The sequence below is a fragment of the Pyrus communis genome, chromosome 3 (assembly GCF_041283825.1).
Source record: "Pyrus communis isolate YQ-2024b chromosome 3, ASM4128382v1, whole genome shotgun sequence".
Classification (NCBI taxonomy): domain Eukaryota; kingdom Viridiplantae; phylum Streptophyta; class Magnoliopsida; order Rosales; family Rosaceae; genus Pyrus; species Pyrus communis.
Genome location: NC_142567.1, coordinates 23,846,834 through 23,867,217, shown reverse-complemented (window position 1 = coordinate 23,867,217; position 20,384 = coordinate 23,846,834). Strand labels below are relative to the sequence as shown.

The window sequence follows — 20,384 nt, the reverse complement described above, 5'->3', positions numbered from 1 at the left end:
TATGGTTTATATTGAATAGTTTCACTACTAAATGCATTGATGTTTGTTTACATAAAACCGTGCATTTGCTAGTACATGCACTTGCAAGTGAAATACTTAACTTCTCTATAGGTATGGCGGACTGGGCCTTAGACCATCTCCAACCCTGACCCAAAACCTAAAAATATTTAGCTCAAAAACAGATTTTCTGCTCCAACTATTATGGCCTAAAATTTTAGCGTGAGATTATTAAAAAAATGAATTTAGGCTTTTTTTCTTTTAAATTAACTTTAAAAAAAATTATGTAGACTATCCTAAATTAATTTTATGAACATTTTAACCAAAAAATATTTAAATTCCGATAAATTTTGAAAAATCACTCATTCAATACATGAAAATCATGGTAAACCACATAAACTTAATACAAACAACATTTAATAAACCACATAAATTTAATACAAATGACAATTAATAAACCATATAAACTTAATACAATCGAAAACTCATAAACTACATAAACTTAATAATGATATCCACCAACGGTCCAATTTTACCGTTAGATTTGATTATATTTGATTTAAGCCGTTGGATTCAATAAATATATAAATATAAAACTAAGAAAAACATTTGAATGTGGACCGTTGGATTAACCAACGGTCCAATTACCACAGCCGTGCGATGGAGAAAATTAGCCGTTGACTACAGACAGATTCTGACAAGCTAGGGGACACACCCAAGTGGGTGGGGTCTACCTCGGCTAAATGATTTGCGCGTCTGCGCGTGGAGCAAGTCTGTTTGGGCGTTTCAGCTTCACAGCCCAGGTTTCAGTCACAGAAACTGGGGTCCACTCCAATTTGTAGCCTAAACTTGGGGCGATATTTGACCTACAGATCAGTTTTAGGTCATGGGTTGGAGTGGATTTTTTTTTTTTTGGGGGGGGGGGGGGTAGGGGCAAAGGGGGAATTATAGGTTTTAGCGTAGGGTTGGAGTGGGTCTTAGGAAGGTGGGTAGGTTGGAGTGGGTTACAATGGAAGAGTATAGAAAATTGAGAGAGAGAAAAAAAACATACTTAAGGACACTACTGTTCTTGTGTACTTGTAAATAGAAAGTCTTCGGTACAACTCTTACAAACGAGTTCATTATCAAATTATTAATGTCAAATGTGTGGTTTAGCTCTTCATTCCGTACGATAAGGTGCCTAAAGGCGATATTAACATTTACAAATAATTAGTGTCTCATAAGTTGATGGCCCAATTTAAGAAGAGTAGTGCTACACTTATCATTTACTTATACCATTATTTGTATCATCTCTTTAACAGAAGTATGGAGAAATCCAAACATGATCATGAGTAGCTTTCTTGTGGTTATTGAAAGTAAGTAAAGGAGGCTTCTTTATAGGGATGGTAATTCAAAGCGTTAAACCCGATATCCATGGATAACCGTCCGAATGGAATGAATTTGGAGATGAAAACTCACTTATATTTCGGTTATGGGAAAAATCGAAAACATTATTCGGTTGTGGTTATAGTGGTCCCCAATCTGTGTCTCCGAATTCGACCTGAATAATAAATATTATATATAGTATAGTTTATATAGGATGGTGCTATCCACACCCCTATTTTATCTCACACAAACCTTTCTCAATTTCTGGCTGTCAGATTGAATGAATTGAAAAGGATCAATGGACAAAAATTAACAGCAGACTCATTACCTTGAGATTTACTAAAGTTGCATTTTGTAGGAAAGTTCAAATGTTTTGAATCAAAACCAATGAGAATTCAATGGTGCTTATGAGAGAGATCAAAGATCAGCCAACATCATCAATGTATCTATTATATTATAATGACGAAATTAATATATATTATATTAAAATGCATCTATTGAACGAATATAAATTTTTGGTATTGGCGAAGGTAATATAGCCGTTAACTGTTGGGGAATCCATTACCCTGTAGGTATTGTTATAGATAATCCCGATGATTAATTTGCGATTATGAATATGGTTAATTTTTGTGGTATGGAGATGGATGTAACATTTTCATCTCCAAACCAAACCGTTGCCATCCTTATTTCTTTATCTTAGCATACATGTATAAGCTTTTGTGTTAAAGAAATTATTCTCTAAAACCTTGTTAAAATTTCAATTTATGTTTATATGCCATTGTTGGGGGTTTTTGTGTTGACATTTTTGGGCCTCAGCTACTATGCATATAAAAGGTTGCAAAAGTCAGTGTCTAAAATATTTATAAAATTGTTGATATTTTCTTCGAAACATCCAAAAAATCAAGAATTGATATGAATATCAACGATAATTACAGGTTCACTAAAATTTACCAGAATTCATTGCAGATTTCGAACTTTTGCATTTTTTTTGAAAAAAATTTCTCCAATTGTGATTAATTTGAATGAGTTAATCTATCAATTCATTGCAAATTTTCATAATTTTCGTCAAAAAAACCGATGTCAAGATTGATATACATTGATACTGTCATATATATCCATATTGATATTTACACATATATCGATATTCTTAACTGGCAAAAGTAAGAAACACATGAAATTTTCACTTAAAAAAGAACACAAAAGATCTTTTTTCCTCGCGAAAGGTTCGAAAAACAGACAAGCGGGCATTGTAGTCTCGTAAACGGTGTTTGTCGTGACCGTCTACCTCGAACTCTATGCAATACTAAAACCCCACCTCTTCGTTGATTGATTCCAAGTTTCCAACCAAGGATTATTATCAGTTTTGAATTTTGAATTTTTGTTTTTCTGTTTTCATTTTATGAAGCAAGATACATTCATTACATTAAAACTAGTACAAGGTTACAAAAAAATAAAAAAGACAAGGCAAATAACTACAGATAAAATAAAATACTTAAGCAAAATGAGAGCTGTAACCCAAGATACAACGGGAGGCCCACACAAGTTTAGACTTGAAGATTGCAAAAGCAAACAACAAAAAACGCTAATCTCCAGCATCATAAACCACACTGTCGCCGTCATCGCATCCTCGGAGGAAGCCAAACTCCGAACCAAGAGAATAGACATTAGATCCAAGTCCCCTTCATGGACCCCTGCAAATATATACAACAAAGTATCTTGAGTAGAGAGTGAGGCTAAGGGGGTATGTAAAATACCCAACACTTGGCCTCGTTGGGAATCTGACATGCCGACTGAGGGAGGGGGGAATGAAGGAGGGAAGTGGATTTGATATCTAATTTCTGATCGAAACCCGCCGATCCGAACATATGGTGGGACGAAGATGAAGTGTCACAGCTAGGGAAGATGGAGGAAGGAAAACTAAAAGACATAAAGCAGTAAAAGCAGACGAAAAACGTCAGATAAGGGGCATGAAGTCCAAATCTAAGACAAGTTCGAGGGATAATTGAGGCCCGGCTCAGGGAAAATTGAGATAAAACGTAGGGAAGAACCGAGAATGAAAATGAAGGAAATAGACTAGAAAGGGGGAAGGAAGAAGATGTGGATGCATGAAGGGAAGGGGAAGGGGGAGAGGAGATGAGAGGGGAGGAAAAGGAGGGGTAGTGGCTGCCGCTTACCCCGAGCAAGAGCAAAGAACGGCGACTGAAACTTGAAACTGGGGATGCTTCTAGATCTGGGATTTGAAGTTAATAGAGAGATGCATTTTCAAATCTTTATCCTCTTTTCAACCAAAAAAATAATCTATTTAGATATGGTATGACCGTATAACGGAATCAAATATTTTTCAATGGTAATGCTAGGGAGACTAAATTTGTAGACAAAATCTTGGAAACTATAGAACTTAAATGTTAATAATTGATTTATTACTTAAACGTTGATAAACGTGTTCATTATTATTGGTGACAAATCATTTAGTTTACAACCAAAGAAAACAATTTAACAATAAACTCTATTTTCCAAAGAAAAATCAATCAATTTATATATTAATTTTATATGATACATGCATTATGCATCTCATATCAATTATGCAAACTACCCAATTATATTTTGGACAAAAATTTATAAACTTTGTAGGCTCATGGAGATCCACTCTAATATCATTAATATTGTCTCAACTTAACCACCTTTTACTAAGTGTTAGATTTTATCGCAAAATACTTTGATAATATTAGGACTAAACTTCTATATATTAGTTGTATATTATTCTATTAGATGACCGATGTACGATCATATTCACCAACAAATATCTACTCATACTATATAACACATAGATAGTCACGCGACCTAACGAGGTACCGTCACACTCGCTTCCTATATCCTTTGTTTCTAGTTATTTACTTACAATTGGTTATGATTGTAAACGACACATTATAAAAGGTTTTATTTTTATCAATGACTGAAAATCATCTAAATTTCGTGCCAATAGTTTTGTGCATCTGCGGACGGCTTGGTGAGTCGTAGCTAAACATGACATCCGTTCCTTTGAAGTATGCATTGCAATGGATTAAATCCATCAAATTAGAATGCATATGGGTTAAATAGGAATGGTATAAAGTATTAGTACGTAAATTGAAAAATGACAAGTCTTTTAAACTTGAATTTCTATTTCTTTGTTAAATAATTCAAAATAATTATTCATTTCTTTTTACTCGGAAATTTTAAGGAGAGATGCATAACCTAGGGATGTCGACATGTTCGACAATTGGCAAGTTCCGGTTCATCCCCAACCAGTAAAAATTCAAACTTAGTTTCAAGGTCAATGGTGGTCCTCCATCTCCCTTAAGCTTATAAGATATCTGTGGTTTCTGACCATTACAGACTCCTGAATTATTTAGAATATGGAAGAAATTATATTTTTACCAGATAAATTGACCTAGCTAATGGTAACTTTTTTTACCTAGCTACTGGTAATTTTCTTTTGTTCAATTTTATAAAATTATTTTTAGGGTTTTAGATTTTTATGTTGTATTTTGACTTGTTGGTTACAGTTTGAGACGTTATTTCTGTTGGTTTTCGAGTTTGTAAATTATACTAGGATTGCTGGGTTGGTGAGGTAATGGCTTCATCTGTTTGGGGTTTTTCAAGATTTGATTTAAGTTTCTTAATTTCTCTTGTTTAGTTACGCAGGATGCATCTTATTCAATCTCCTTGTACTATTTTATGATTTAACGGTGAACTTTTGTTGATGATACTCATTGCCATTATATTTGGTGAACTGCCATCAGTTTCTGTAATTCAAGGATTGAATAACTTACACTGGTATGTCACCGTAATGATATCCCAAGTCATTTACGACTGTTGAGCATTTTAATTTTTTTACACAACAATATGTGATTCGGTCATCACTTTTTGCATTTTCTGCAAGGAGTGTGATATCCACACACCCTATTTTACTTCTTACACATTTTTTTAATTTTCGGCCGTCGGATCAGATGAATTGAAGAAGATCAACGGACAGAAATTATCAAGGGGTGTGTGAAAAGTAAAATGGGGTGTGTGGATAGCAGCACCCTTTTTGCAGACTCTGTAAAAATTCTCGTCAAAAATAGTAATCTTTCTTATGCATGAGCGGCTATGAAATAGAGCGAAAGCCGTTGTATTAGGTCCATGAGGCATCAAAAATCAAGTAAAGACTGATGTTTATAATGTTTTAAGCCAACAGAAGTAGAGAAAAAAACCGATGCATTTACTAAAGAGGGACATCAAAGTTTTTGTAAATTGTGATGCTATAAGCCTCTTTAGCTACAGAGAATAACCGATGCCTTTTCTATGCGATATATATATATATATATATATATATATATATATATATAAAATTGTTGCTAAAGACCATTTTTTAAGTAACGTGAGACTATTACAATGGCAATGCGTTGTCACTTTTAAGTGGTCGGTTCCTTATATATAGTTGTTTTTTGAGCTTGAAAGACACGAATATGTAATATGTGACTAATCTGAAAAAACATGAAAAGCTTTTATTTGTGCTTCTGTGTATGGACGACTAACATAACTGAACATCATATTATTCACTCCAAGTATGCACGCAATCGATAAAATTGATCAAAATACGCATGTGGATATGGGTTAATTAGGAATGTTGAATTGAGAGAATTGACAATTGGCAAGTCCCAGCTCATCTCTATCCACAAAATTCAGACGATGTTATAAGGGTAGACGGAGGTTCTATATCGAATACTTTTACCATGTTAAACGAATGCATGCTATAAAATACATGTCCTATATAATCCTCCTATCTCTGTTCTCGTTTCTGAATTCTGACCAATACAAGACTCCCGAATTAACTTAATAAATCCTATCAAAATATTGAAAAGACGAATGAGGATCCCCTTTGGATCCTCTTCGTGAAGATTTCAAAAATCTTTTAATCACATCAGCTTTTTGTATATTATGTGGATAATTTTCGTTAGATACTATTTATATTTAATTTTAAATAAAAAAATTTATAATAATTTCTTACTAATGTAATTGAATGATCATCTCACTCCTCACAAAAAGAATCCGATAAAGATGCTAATCCCTAATACTAAGCTAGTACGTACTGTGCATTACAAGAACCCAGAAAAAGCATGCTCCACAAACCTTCTGACACACCGAACCATAAGGGTAATTTCGTCTTTCCATTCATACATGGCCCCCATATCGGTCTATGCCATTTCTCTATAAAACCCACCCAAAACCCTACACGTTTTCTCACACACATTTATCCAGAAAACCAAAAGAAATGGCTCTCTCCCGCTCTTCCCTTCACTCCCTTCCGCTCCTCTCCGCCACCACATTCCTCATCCTCTCCGCCGTCGTTCACGCCAATTACCCTTCACCCTCCATCCTCACTCTCGTCAACAACTGCCCCTTCCCCATCTGGCCCGCCATCCAGCCCAACTCCGGCCACCCCGTTCTCGAGCGCGGCGGCTTCTTCCTCAACGCCCTCACCCACCGCTCCTTCCCCGCCCCCACCCAGCCCTGGTCCGGCCGCATCTGGGCCCGCACCCACTGCACCCAAAACGGACCTCACTTCTCCTGCCTCACCGGAGACTGCGGCGGCCGCCTCGAGTGCAACGGAGCCGGTGGCGCCACCCCCTCCACCCTCGCCCAGATCAGCCTCCACCACGGCGGCCCCGCCGACCTCTACTCCTATGGCGTCAGCCTCGTCGACGGCTTCAACGTCCCACTCACCGTCACTCCCCACGAGGGCCACGGCGTCTGCCCCGTCGTCGGTTGCAAGGCCAACCTGCTCGCCACGTGTCCCGACCGACTGAAGGTGACGTCACCGAAGGGCGTCGTGGCGTGCAAGAGCGCGTGCGAGGCGTTCGGCACCGACGAGTTGTGCTGTCGGAACCACTACAACAGCCCCCAGACGTGTCGGGCTTCGGGCTACTCGCAGTTCTTCAAGCAAGCGTGTCCCACCACCTTCACGTTCGCCCACGACAGCCCCACGCTCATGCACCAGTGCTCGTCGCCACGCGAGCTCAAGGTGATCTTCTGTCACTAGACAGCGAGAGAGAAGGATGATTCCTACTTCCAAGTAGTTCAACTTGGAGTTGAGTCCGTGTCTAGGTTTTTAATTATTTAAATAAAAATTAGGATTTAATGGGGGGAAATATTAGAGAAAAAAACGGAAAAGAGGTCTAATTAGTGCGGTTTAATTAAGGTAATGTGTGTTATGGGGTTACCCTAGGAAAAAAAATGTGTATTATGGGGGTGTATGAGGATGGTTTGGTTGTGTAATTTGTGTGATGTTAATGGATGGTTACGTAATGGTAGTGTTTTAAACATAGCTCTGTTTGCTTACAAGTTTTAAGTTCGATTTTTTTATAAAGATGAATTTGAATTACATTGTTTTTTAAAATAAAAAAAAAACATAATATCCTTTGTTTTTTTGTTGTAAAAAAAGTGTTGCCATAAGGAAAAAGAAAGAAAATAATTGAGGGAGTTTTTTTTTTTTTTTTATGTCTTTATAAAACAAGATATATATCTTAATTTTGACCGTTTAAATAGGATAATATATAAAGCAAGAAAAAGAGGGTCTTTCTCCATCTTACGGATTTTACTAAGGAAAATAAAAATCTTTGTGATCTTATAAAAGAGAGAACCTAGTTAAACACAAAAGGTCCGAATATTTTATTGAGGAAATTATTGTTAAACATAACGCGCGATCGACTTCATTTAGGAAATTATTGTTAATCGACTTCATACTGCTGGATCTAGTTAAACATAACGCGCGATCGACTTCATAACGCACGCTAGTTCTGCATTATGAAGATTAATCACTAATCAACGTACAATGAGTTTTGCATAGTAATTGCATGGTATAGTCATTCAGTACTACGGTCTGTTGGTATTCTTCTTTATTTGTGAGTGATAAGTTTTACGTTCGAATATCGTGAATAACGAATTCGATATCAAATTAGGTTGTTCATTATATGGTTTAACCGAACATTCTCCTCTTTTGAGTATAAAATATATTGTTGTACTAAAAAAATTGCATGGTACAAATCACTAAATCAAAAAACCAACCACGTTAGTATATAAAGCGATTAAAAAGCTAAATCGATTGATAATCTGTACGTGATTAAGTTAATTAACAATGTTCAAGGATTAACAGCTTTCACTTCTTTTTCTTTTGGTCCAAAAGTTAATTAGTGGGAGTTTAACAATGTGCAGGGTTTGTGACAATTAAGGCATCTTAAACGGACATATATAAGTTAATTAGTGGGAGTTTAATATGCTTTTTGTTTTTGTTTATTTTAAGCTTTGGAGAGCTTAACTAATAAGTTAAGTCGAGAGTGATAGGAAGAACTTTCATTCGTATTATTTAATAGTAAGCAATTAGAGACTAACCCAGAAAATAAAAGGTGATCAGAAGTGGTAAAGCTGTATTAAGAGAGAGTAAAGACGATAATAATAATAATTTGCGGAAAAAAAAAGTTGGACTTGCAATTTGCAAAAGTAAGTAAAAGCAGAAGCAGATCGTCGGGAGGAGGCCGAAGGATCGTTCAAATGTTCCTATCTTTAGAAAAAGCAGTTCGATTCTGTGGGGAATATCTGATGGGTGCAGGAACCAAGGGGCACAGGCTTACAGATATATATAGCCTCTGAAGAAAAAGAAGGAAAAATAAAAAAGAAAGAGAAATGGTGAGCCTTTTCAAGCCACACAAATCTTTTGCTTCTTTTTTGCTCGAAATTTACCCATTGTTTATTTTCATCATGAGGTAGTGTGCTATCATGGGTAAATGTTTATCCTTTTGCTTTATTTGAGTTCCCTGCTTTTGTTCTACGTGGATAACGTTGTACATATTAAATTTGTAACTTAAATTTTATAAGTTAAATAATATAGAAGTTGTTAATTGAATTATTATTTAATTGTTGATTAATGTGTTTATTTGAAAATACAAAAGTCATAATTTAATGATTGAAAAGTCTAAAGCACTTTTTTTTTTCCATGAAGAAATAAGATTTAAATTAAAGAGAAACTTCTGTGACACCCAACGCTTTGAGAATCATACAAGAAAGCATTTTTTTGCTTGGGGAGGAACACACCCTCCCAAACATATAAATTAGCATAGTTATGCCCAAGGGAAGTGATGGCATTTGTTGTGAAGTTTGCTTCCCTGTAAGCATGATTCCATTCTACCAGCTCAAATGATAAGACAAGGCATATAATGTCCTCAACAATGGTCCTAATTCTGCACGGTACTGCACACTTTCTTGCAATTGCATCAATGACAATCTTCGAGTCCCCGTCTACCACAATTTTCCTGAATTGACAATGGTTGGCAAAAGCTAGAACTTCCACCATGGTGATAGTGTTTGCCCTAAGATGACAAGCCCCGCCAAAGAGGGTTGCCCTTGATGATTTCTGATAATAAAACCCTCCGCAGCAGAAGAACCCTCCACCAACCCATCGAAGCCTTATGCATGAGCTTTCCAATTAATGGTGTTAACTGAGATCTTACTCTTGCTTGGTTCCTGTTTCATAATAGCATTCAAGAAATCCTTGCCAATTGAAGCCGCTACCATTAGAGAACGAGTTGGATAAGGTTTAATTTGTTTAAAAACAAAATTAATCATATCATTCCACATTTGCTAACAAAGAATTAGTATTTTACTAATATCAGAAAGATCATCTTTATCTAAAGTTGACATCCCTATTAACCAATCATTCATATTGGTAATAAGGGGGTGAAGACAGATTATTACAAAGTTTCCAAACTTCTCGAGCATAAGTATAGTAAACAAAACGGTGTAGTTGATCCTCCTCTACAATATTGCATAACGGGCAAAGAGTTTGACCATTTGGGTAATACTTAATCTCCTATACATGGACAATCTATTTCTTATAAGCAACCAAAGCAAAAAACTTAACTTTATGAGGTATATTAAGTTTCCACTTTCCTTGGCAAATCTTTGAAAGGTTTAATGTGAGCATCATTAATTTGATCCAAGTAGCGGATTTAATTGAGAAATTTCCATTAGTAGACGGTCCCGAGATAAACTCATCCTCATTTAATGGCATAAGGAAGGCAAAAATTTTATTTGCCACATTGTAAAGTCTAGTCTTAATGTTTAGCTTTCCTTGTCAAATATTGCATTTGTGTACCACATGCTCAATTTAGTTTTAGACTATATTCTCTGATTATGGGCTACTGCTGTTGGGATTAAACGATCAAAGATGTGGCTCACTTCACTTCAGAAGGTTTGATCATGCATGTGCATTTCACATCTATATTGCTTGCTGCTTTCCAACTGGCTGGGCATGCAAATTAAGAGTTGCCCACATGGGCTTCCTGACAACTTTCTGCTGATGGTCAGATCTCAGCCCTTAATCTTTTTTTGATTAGTTTGTCTTACGACAAGTGTCCTTGGTAGGTGAAAAACAAACTGATGCTTTTGGGTTAAGATCCCACAACTAGGGTTCTTTGTTTTTGGAGGTTTAGAATTTATTTTAGAGAGAGAGTGCTTTCAAAGCTTTGAGCTTGCTTCTTCTTCATTTATGGAACTCTAGCTGCAAAATCAACTTTATGCATTAAACATCCAATCATTGTATATTAGGGTTGCATTGTTTTAAGGTTTTGCATTAGGTTCTTGGTCTGATTTTAAGCTTTAAATCCATTTTTAGACCAAACTTTTAGACTCAAGTAAGATTCTTCCTTCAACTGTTTGACTGGAGAATCTGCCTAGTCGTTTGAATTTCGATTTTATATGCATATCATAACATCTTATCATTTCGTAATTTGAGTTGATATCGGTGCCACAAGGTGAAGAGCCCAGGAGGGGCTGCCATTTAGTGAAGACCGAAATAGTTCATCTCGTGTAAATCAATGTTGCACAAAGGTAAATCTGCTTCGTAGATAGGGATCTAAGAATTGAGCTTGTGTGGTCTTTGTAAGAATCTTATTTACACTAGTGGATTGGACTCATTGGAGAGCCCCTGGTTTTTTAACACATAGGTGAATTTTTCTTGCCAAAAACATCCCGTGCAATTTATCGCTTTTCAAGTTTACTTATCTTACTCTTTGCTTGTGATATATGTTCATCATTATTGGTAAATAGATAAGTCCATGCAACTAATATTGTCAAAGTTAAAATGTGCACTGAATTGGATTTTAGTTAACTAGGAACACTTTAGTAAACTGAGCCTTGAATTGACTATTTCTGCTATGAGTAGACTAACATATCTGATCTTAGTTGATGAGTGTTGCTAACTAGTCAGACAAACACGTATATAGATTTTAAATTGTAGGTTATTCCATTATGGTACCAATTTCAATTGGTATCAGAGTTTTGCTCTAGATATACATCGAGTGATCTATGGGAGCTACTAGTAGTGGGCGGAATCTTGCAACTCTCCTCCATTCTTTGATGGTACAAATTATGCCGCTTGGAACGAGAAGTTTCAAATCTTTTTTTAGGCTCAAGATCTCATTGCTGTTGATTATCTCACCCTTGAGTGGAAGACTCCATCAAGACTAGTCAATGAAGAGTCTGTGATTAAGCCAAAAGGTGAATTTACTCAAATAGAAATTGCTTCGGCCATGGCTAATAGGAAAGCAAAGAATGCTATTATTTCTGCCTTTTCGTCTAATCAGTTTGCTCATGTTCGATATTGCACAACTGCCAAGTAAGCTTGAGACAAATTCCTAATTCTTCATAAGGGTGATAAAAAAGTGTGAGAAATAAAGCTCTATATGACTCTTTCAAAATTTGAGAATGCTCAAATTTGAAACCTTTCCGCCTTCTATAAGAAAGTTAAAATGTTGACAAATAAAGCTTTAAGATTAGAAAAACCTATTGATGAAACAACCATTGTTCAAAAGATTTTGAGATCTGAAATTCTAATTTCCAGCAAGAGAAAAAAAAGGTGCTAAGCAACAATCCCTGACGGTGGTCCCCACAAGCGATCCCGCAAATCCTAGATCTGAGCGGTAAATTCACACCCTCGCGCAGAAGCTACTAGAACTTCCTTTCACGTTGACCGGCACCACACCTTTCCACGTGGCACCACATGAATCGCCGTTCACCGACCCCATCACAAGATACGCGTAGACGATCATAACCAGCTCGGCGCCCGCACTAAAGAGGGAGAGGCCGCATTCGGAACCTTCTCTGTCTATAAATACACGCAAGTGTCGGCTTTAGAAATCTCTCGATCTTTCTCTCTCCTCTCTCTTTCTCTCTCTACACCGTCGCGGGAGAGCTCCACCGCCGATTCATGGCGGCGACGCAGGCGAGTCTTCTCCTCCAGAAACAGCTCAAGGGTATTTAGAAAGATTTGGATTCAGTCAATTTGTATTGATTCCGATTGTTGATTGGTTTACCGGATTGGGTTTTCTCCGACCTGTTTGATTTTTGGCCGATTCTGATTCTTTAATTTTGTTTTGGCAGATCTTTGCAAGAACCCGGTCGATGGATTCTCGGCCGGTCTGGTCGATGAAAACAATATCTTTGAGTGGAGCGTCACGATTATAGGACCGCCTGATACGCTCTAGTAAGTGCCTTTTCGGATTCGTTTCCGGCTCAATTTTATGGTTTTATTGATTGGGTTTTGTGGTTTAGCGCATGATAAGATAGTCGATTTCAGTGTTTTTATTATGTTTTTATGCTGGATTGGATCAAAGGTGATTGAAATTCTTGGGCTTTCAATTTGATTGTGGTTTTCCTAAATTTTGTGTTTGACTTTTAGCTGAGGTGACGAATTTAGGGTTTTTGTCCAATGAAGGTGGTACGAGCTCGCGAAATTGTTTTATTTCAAGCTAGAATTTGTTAAAGTTTCATATTTAAAAAAAAGTTGTTTAGTTTGGTTTTAAGGGTATGTGAAGGCAAAATTGAGGTCTTTTAATCGGTTGCACATTGTTAGGTTGGAAATGTTTTACAAATTTCCTAAATTTGGGAAGTGTTTTTATAAATTGGGGAAATGTTTTACAAATTTCCTAAATTTGGGAAGTGTTTGTTGTTTACATTATCTCGAAAAGCAACCTATTTTGTTGGTTTGTTTTATTACTAGTATGGATGAGAATATCTTCTTCTGTTTTCACTAGTAAGCAAAGCATTAATTTAAGAAGTTTCCGCTCACTTGAGATTTGTTGTGTCCATATCATATTCTTCACTATGCATCATCCTATTGAAGCTCATCACTACATGTTATCTAATTGCAGTGAGGGGGGATTTTTCAATGCCATCATGAGCTTTCCAAATAATTATCCGAACAGCCCTCCGACGGTTAAGTTTACTTCCGAGATATGGCATCCAAATGGTTGGTTTCAGTCCTAAGTTTTGGATAATTTGCACTTGTTTTTCGAGTACTGATCTTGGCTACTTTACATATGAAGTTTATACTGATGGGCGTGTTTGCATATCTATTCTTCACCCCCCTGGTGAGGACCCAAATGGTTACGAGCTTGCAAGTGAGCGCTGGACACCTGTCCATACGGTATGGAATTAGTTTAAAATAGTGTCCGCACATTGCTTCATTTGTAGGAAAGAGTATCTGTTGCCATGGTAGGAATTCTTGATTCAAAGATTGTCTTCACAATGTTCACATTGATACCTATGATCTTGTTCCTTGTGTAGATAGCTTGTTCGGAGGTGGATGGGGAATTTTCTGTTTTTCCGTATGCTAGTATGAAAATAAAATTAAATAGACAAAAATTGAAAAATAAAATTGAATAAAGTATCTAATAGTCCCTTGTTTAGCCAGTACAAAATGAACAAGGAACTTTTGTATAACTAGTAAAATATGCCATTAGCATGCTTTAGAAAACAAAACTAAAGGAATGTTAAATATGTATTTAAGCCAAAGTAATCATATAACAGATGATATAATAGCGATTTGAGTCAAATTTGATCAATGACTCATAATTCCATTCATTTGTGATCACTTGGTATTATTTCAGAATGCTACTACAATTAAAAAATGAAAATTGATATGCTTGAATATTACTTTTTGTCCTCAACAAAAACAAGAAGTACCCTTCTCAATGAGGAGATAACTTGTTGCATACATAAGAGCTTAGATAATCACTCTGAGGCTTTCACCAGTGACATGAAGCCGCACTGGGGTCCCAGTTTGAAGTGAATCCTCGACCAGGTTTAAAACAAAGTACATAAAGTGGGAAAGGTCAGTTACAGAGGGATCCAAGAGAACGGGGGTTGGATCATGACTGGATTGTCTAGTTGACTTTGTTGCCTTTGGACAATGAAAGGAGTAAATGGGGACTGCAGAGTTATAGAAGGGACATGAGTGGCTATGTTGCGGAGTCAATTTTGAAAGGGGAGAGAAAGTGAGAAAGATTGGTGATAGGGGAGAGAAAGCATGGTAGGCAGATGAATTTGAGTTTGAGGAGGAAAAAACATAACATGGAAGAGAGTCTATTTGTCCTAACATGGTTATGTTTTATTTTATTTTATCAAATGTGCAGTTGTTCAGATGTAGCAAAGTTGGTGGGATTAGAAATTGGCAGCTTAGTGAGGGTGATGGTTCCAAAATTCATCTTTTATCGAAAGAGTTGGGTGTAGCAGATAGTCTAGAAGTAATATTTAAGCGGGGGCTTTTTTTTTTTTTTTCCTCCAAAAGTCATGACCCCTTTTAGGGTCTATATTACTGGCTTTGATTTCGTAACAGTGGACATAATTTTGTTCCATATAATGCAATTACATTTATTTCTTAACATTTTTGTTTTCTTCAGCTGGCTTGATTGTTCTGACAGTTATATATCATCATGCGATTATTATGTTTACTTTTTGCCTAATGGATAGGAGCAGATTCTCTTTTTGTTCGGTTAACAGTCATTCCAATATTCATAATATATTGTCAATAAGTGGAAATCATGGAGCTTCATTCAAACTCCTCAAATTACAAAGACATTCTCAAAGAAAGTTTTTGGTTTATTAGGAATTGTGAATGTTCCATGTAATGCAAGTTATAGACCTATATAGTGTCTCGTCCACATGGTAGAGTTTTTGGTGGCATGACATGTATCACACCTCCACTTGAATGCTAAAAATGTTGTGTGTATTACATGACTCCTTTGCAGTGGGAGTGATTTCTCCTCTCTCATGGGTATCATTAGAGTTGGAGAGAAGGCTTAAGTTATGAGATTTTATGCAGTCGTCAGATCATTATTAATACATCACATAGATCTGCAATCTATCATGCCTTGTGCCTAACAACCTAAGGCTCATCTTAAGGTTCAATAATACGGATTTGATGTCTGACCTTGGGGCTCTTCCACTGGATCTCGAGTCCGGAGGAGCTTGTCTCAGTGGTATCACATCCTGCTGTCATTTGGCAAGTTCTCATATTTCCTTCCTGCTGGTTAAAACTTGTGGTTTTTCCCCGTTATAATTTTTGTGAAAGAACTTGGTAATCTAAGGTATTTCTGAAGCAAAAAGTAGGTGTAAGAAGCATTTTCTCAATGGATACGTTTTGCTCTATTTTTATTAAAACCATGGTACTGCATTTACAAATGTGGAAATGTTGTTTCCAGGTTGAAAGCATAGTCTTGAGTATAATATCAATGCTATCCAGTCCAAATGATGAATCTCCTGCAAATGTTGAAGCTGCAGTAAGTGATCCTTTATTTTATTGTCACAACTCATTTAGTTTTCTGAACTACTATATTTGATGCTGAATGTCATAAACATGCCCCCACATTGACAGCTAAAGTTATATTGAGAAGCAATATATCTCCATTGCATGAGTTTTTCATATGGTAGAGATTAACGTAATTATATTGTTGGATGACATTCTTTATAAGTTCAGTTGGTCCTGCAAGACAAGTTAGGTAAATATAGACACCCAATGTTCCGATTTGAGGACTGCTTTATACATAGCACATCGGAACATATTTTGAGCCTGCTGCTGCGAGACTAATATGTGGATGATTGTGTTTGTGGCAATTTTTGTTGAACCTAGGTTTTTTTTTCTTTTTCTTTCTGCTAGTTGATAATGTGTGTACCATTTTCGTTCTCTTTCTTTTGCACATAGTTGGTATCTGATATATTGATATAATGAACTTGTTGTGACTGACTAAGCGACTATGGCACATAATTGTTGTGGTTGTCTGAATATTCGGAGATGGAATTTGAATTTACTTTCGTGCAAGTATTCTGAGGTTGTGCCGGTGTGAATATTGCAGAAGCAGTGGAGAGATCGGAGAGAGGAATTCAAGAAAAAGGTCAGTCGCTGCGTGAGGAAATCACAGGAGATGCTATGAAGCTATCAAATATGATGTTCGCTACCAAGTTGAACATTTTCTCTGCACAAGCGTGTGAGAGGAGGTGTGAATTGGCAAAAACGTTTGCCTTTGTAGAATGTCATTGATTTTCTCACCCAAAATATCTTTATTTCTTTTTGCTTTTTTTTTATCTGTTGGTTTCTTCTTCTTCTTCTCTCTTTTTCTTCTCATTGTCTAGTAATTGTTAAAACATGGAACATCTCTGTATTCAATTATCCGGTTCCTTGGTTGCCTTTCATTTGGTTTTGCTTGATGGATTGGATTCGAGCTTCATGTCGTTTTCAATTTCAGTCGACAATGTGGGACCATGATTTCTCGAATTTGGTTCCAACAAATATCTTTTTTTTTTGGGTACAACGGAGGGCAAAGCCCGGCAAGCAAAACAACAAAAGTCAGGCAAGAACAAGTTCCAACAAATATCATCGTGCTGGTTTAACTCGTATTTCGCAAACAAAATTATTAGCTTCTTCTTGCCCGTTTGCGAGCATTTCACGTGGACTCACATGTATAAAAATGGTGGATGTTCATGCAAATGGATGTTCTAGTATGTACTGAGGTATGTTACTGAGACATGCCTTCAACTCTTGGAGTAGTAAAAATTTAGCCTTTGAGCTTTAGGTTCTAAATCTACTCTGACTTGCTCTAATCTTGGGGTCAAAAATGAATTTTTAATTCAAAACTCGTTTTCTGGATCAAATTTAGATCAGGATTTCCATTCAAGTTAGCGAGTTAACCCACTATATATTTATATTTTTTTTAGTTCTATATTTATAAACTTAATGAATCTAAAAGCTAAGATCTAATATGATTAAATCTAATGATATAAAAAAGATTCAACGCTCCAAATTTAAATCTAATGACTAAAATAATTTTATAAAAACCTTTCATGAGTTCCATATTCTTTCATAGTGTTCCACTAGTTTCATTGTATCGATTTAGTGATTTTTTTAATATTTATCGAAATTTAAATATTTTTAGTTAAAATGTTTATAAAATTAAATTAGAATAGTTTACATAATTTTTCTTTTAAAAGATACTTTAAGAAAAAAAAAAATTTCAAATTCATTATTTAATAATCTTGAGCTAAAAGTTTTTTGACTCAAATAAATTTTTTTTAATAATCTCAGACTAAAATTTTGTTTACTTTAATAAATTTTTTTTTTAATAATCTCATACTAAAATTTTCGAACTCAAGTAAGTTTTCGGGCCAAATTCCTTCTTTAAATTAGGATAGTTTATATGAAGGCCCTTGCAAATAAGTTTTCGGACTCAACTGGCAAATGACATACATGATGTATACAACGGAATAGGTTCTTCTCCAGTTCTTTTTTGTGCAGATCTGAAAGATCAATCAATCGTGTCTGTTCATCGTACACGTGCGGTTAGAAATTATTTTAAATTTTTAAATTTAAAATTAAATATAAATAGTATCTAACGAAAATTAATCGCACGATAAACGATAAACTGATACGAGAGGATCCGGAAAGCAAGCAAGCTACCAGTTGGAAGTAAACACACGACTCGTTTATCCCAGTAACATATTGCAGATTTCATTTATTCATGATTATCTCAGTAACATAAAACTGGGAAAAAAACGTATTACAGATTCATTTATTCATGATTATCTCAGTAACAGGATCACTGCTTTTTTGGTGGATTGACATAGCTTCCCAACCTCGCCACGATCCCATAAAGATCTCTTACGTACCCTACTTTCTGTCCCCACTCTCTCTCTTCCGGCTGGCTCACCGGCACCGCCCCATTCTCCACCGCCCTCTGCTCAAACCCAATTTAAACAACAAAAAAGGAATAAATAAAAAATAGGGAGATTTTGGATGTAGTATGTAGCTATGAATATTCATTGACTGAAACCTTGGTTTTCAATTTTTGGTCGAAGTGAATTAAAAAAGAATGTAGCCATATAAATTAAAAAAAAAAAAAAAAAAAAATAGATTTTATATATATAAAAAAATGGTACATTTTACATATAACAATTGGTATATTAGCCATATAAATTAAAAAAAAAAAAAAAGATTTTATATATAAAAAAAAGGTACATTTTACATATAACAATTGGTATATTAAAAAAGAATGTAGCCATATAAATTATAAATAAAAGAAAATAAATAAATAGATTTTATATATAAAAAAAAAGGTACATTTTACATATAACAATTGGTATATTAGCCATATAAATTAAAAAATAAATAAATAAATAAATAGATTTTATATATATAAAAAAATGGTACATTTTACATATAACAATTGGTATATTAAAAAAGAATGCAGCCATATAAATTAAAAAAATAAATAAAAAAATAAATAGATTTTATATATAAAAAAAATGGTACATTTTACATATAACAATTGGTATATTAGCCATATAAATTAAAAAAAAAAATAAATAAATAAATAAATAGATTTTATATATAAAAAAAAAATGGTACATTTTACATATAACAATTGGTATATTAAAGAGTGAGTACATTTTAAGATTAAAAATTTGAAAAAATTACATGAATAGGTACATATAAGATTAAAAAATTGAAAACATTTTTTTTTAAAGCTAATAGGTACAAACTTATTCTAATTTTTTAATTTATTTTTGGAAATGTTTTGAATTGAAAATTAGTTAGGAGTTTAATAAAGGTGTGTGTATTAAAATTCTAAATCAATTATTAATTTTATTTAAAAAAATTATGTAACTGACATGTAAATTCATTATTACATTAATGCTAACTTGGATCAAAATCTAAAAACTAATAAGATTTCAATCAATGAACATTAGTAACTAGTACAGATAAAAATATTAATCCTTAACTCCGCGCATATTCAGAAATAACTCATTAAAAAGACTAAACAATCCAATAATTTATAAACGCATGTCAACCTGTGAGATTTCTAACACTGACAAAAACAAGATAGGTTAAGGCAGCTAATTAGGATTTTAGCTTGTAGGCAGCATCAACGTCAAGGTATGCAAAGCAAACCTCAACCGGCTGCCTCTTGCGGCCGGAGGTTGGGGTGTGGACAGCACCCGTCAGAATATCGGTCTCGTGCTGTCGTAGCGGCGTGAACGCAATAGTGGTTTGCCCGCTTTCCAACTCCCCCCATCTATCAACAATATCATCATCATCATAAATCATTAAATTTCCTCTTAATTATTTACGACACCTCTGTATATACAGTTAATAAGTAAATAACAAATAATTGAAACGAGAAAAAATGAGTGTGCAAATTCATTCCCTAACTATTTTTGCACCTGTTAGAGCCGTCCAAGCGACGAATATTGTAGCCGAAGGCTTTGGAGTAGAAGGCGGTGGATATAGCCACGTCCTTCACGTACACCACCGTGTAGGCAAACACTGTGTTCATCTTCAACGCCGACGCCATCTTCTGGTTTTTTTTTTTTGGTTATTGATTGAATTAACTGCTTCGTTTTGATGCGTTTGATTTCATTAGTTTCAGTTTCAGATTAACCGACTCTTAGATATACGTGGCGAGTTGTCGGGATTGGATATGCGGCACGTGGAGTCTGTGCACCAAAGGTTCTATCGCGTGATCGGTGATTCAGTGTGAATGGCGACGAGGGCCAAGATTTGTTTGTTCCTTGACATGCAAGGGCTCTTGACGGTATTACAAGTTACAAGAAAGGTATTTTCACCAAATAATGTTGAACAAAGTAAAATATATTTTTGTATAAAAAATTTTGAG

General features: G+C 35.3%; 2 protein-coding genes across 2 annotated transcripts; both read left to right on the top strand.

Moving 5' to 3' along the window:
- Nucleotides 1–6,568: 6,568 nt before the first annotated feature.
- Nucleotides 6,569–7,707, top strand: LOC137715082 (osmotin-like protein). The gene has a single exon (XM_068454304.2). It carries the CDS (start codon nt 6,584–6,586, stop codon nt 7,424–7,426), a length of 843 nt encoding a protein of 280 aa, XP_068310405.2. The 5' UTR covers nt 6,569–6,583; the 3' UTR covers nt 7,427–7,707.
- Nucleotides 7,708–12,519: 4,812 nt separating this feature from the next.
- On the top strand, nt 12,520–16,908 carry LOC137714977 (ubiquitin-conjugating enzyme E2 7). Its single transcript, XM_068454164.2, has 6 exons — nt 12,520–12,692; nt 12,820–12,922; nt 13,590–13,687; nt 13,764–13,864; nt 15,921–15,998; nt 16,572–16,908. The coding sequence occupies exons 1-6, from the start codon at nt 12,647–12,649 to the stop codon at nt 16,647–16,649; spliced, it is 504 nt and encodes a 167-aa protein (XP_068310265.1). The 5' UTR covers nt 12,520–12,646; the 3' UTR covers nt 16,650–16,908.
- Nucleotides 16,909–20,384: the final 3,476 nt, after the last annotated feature.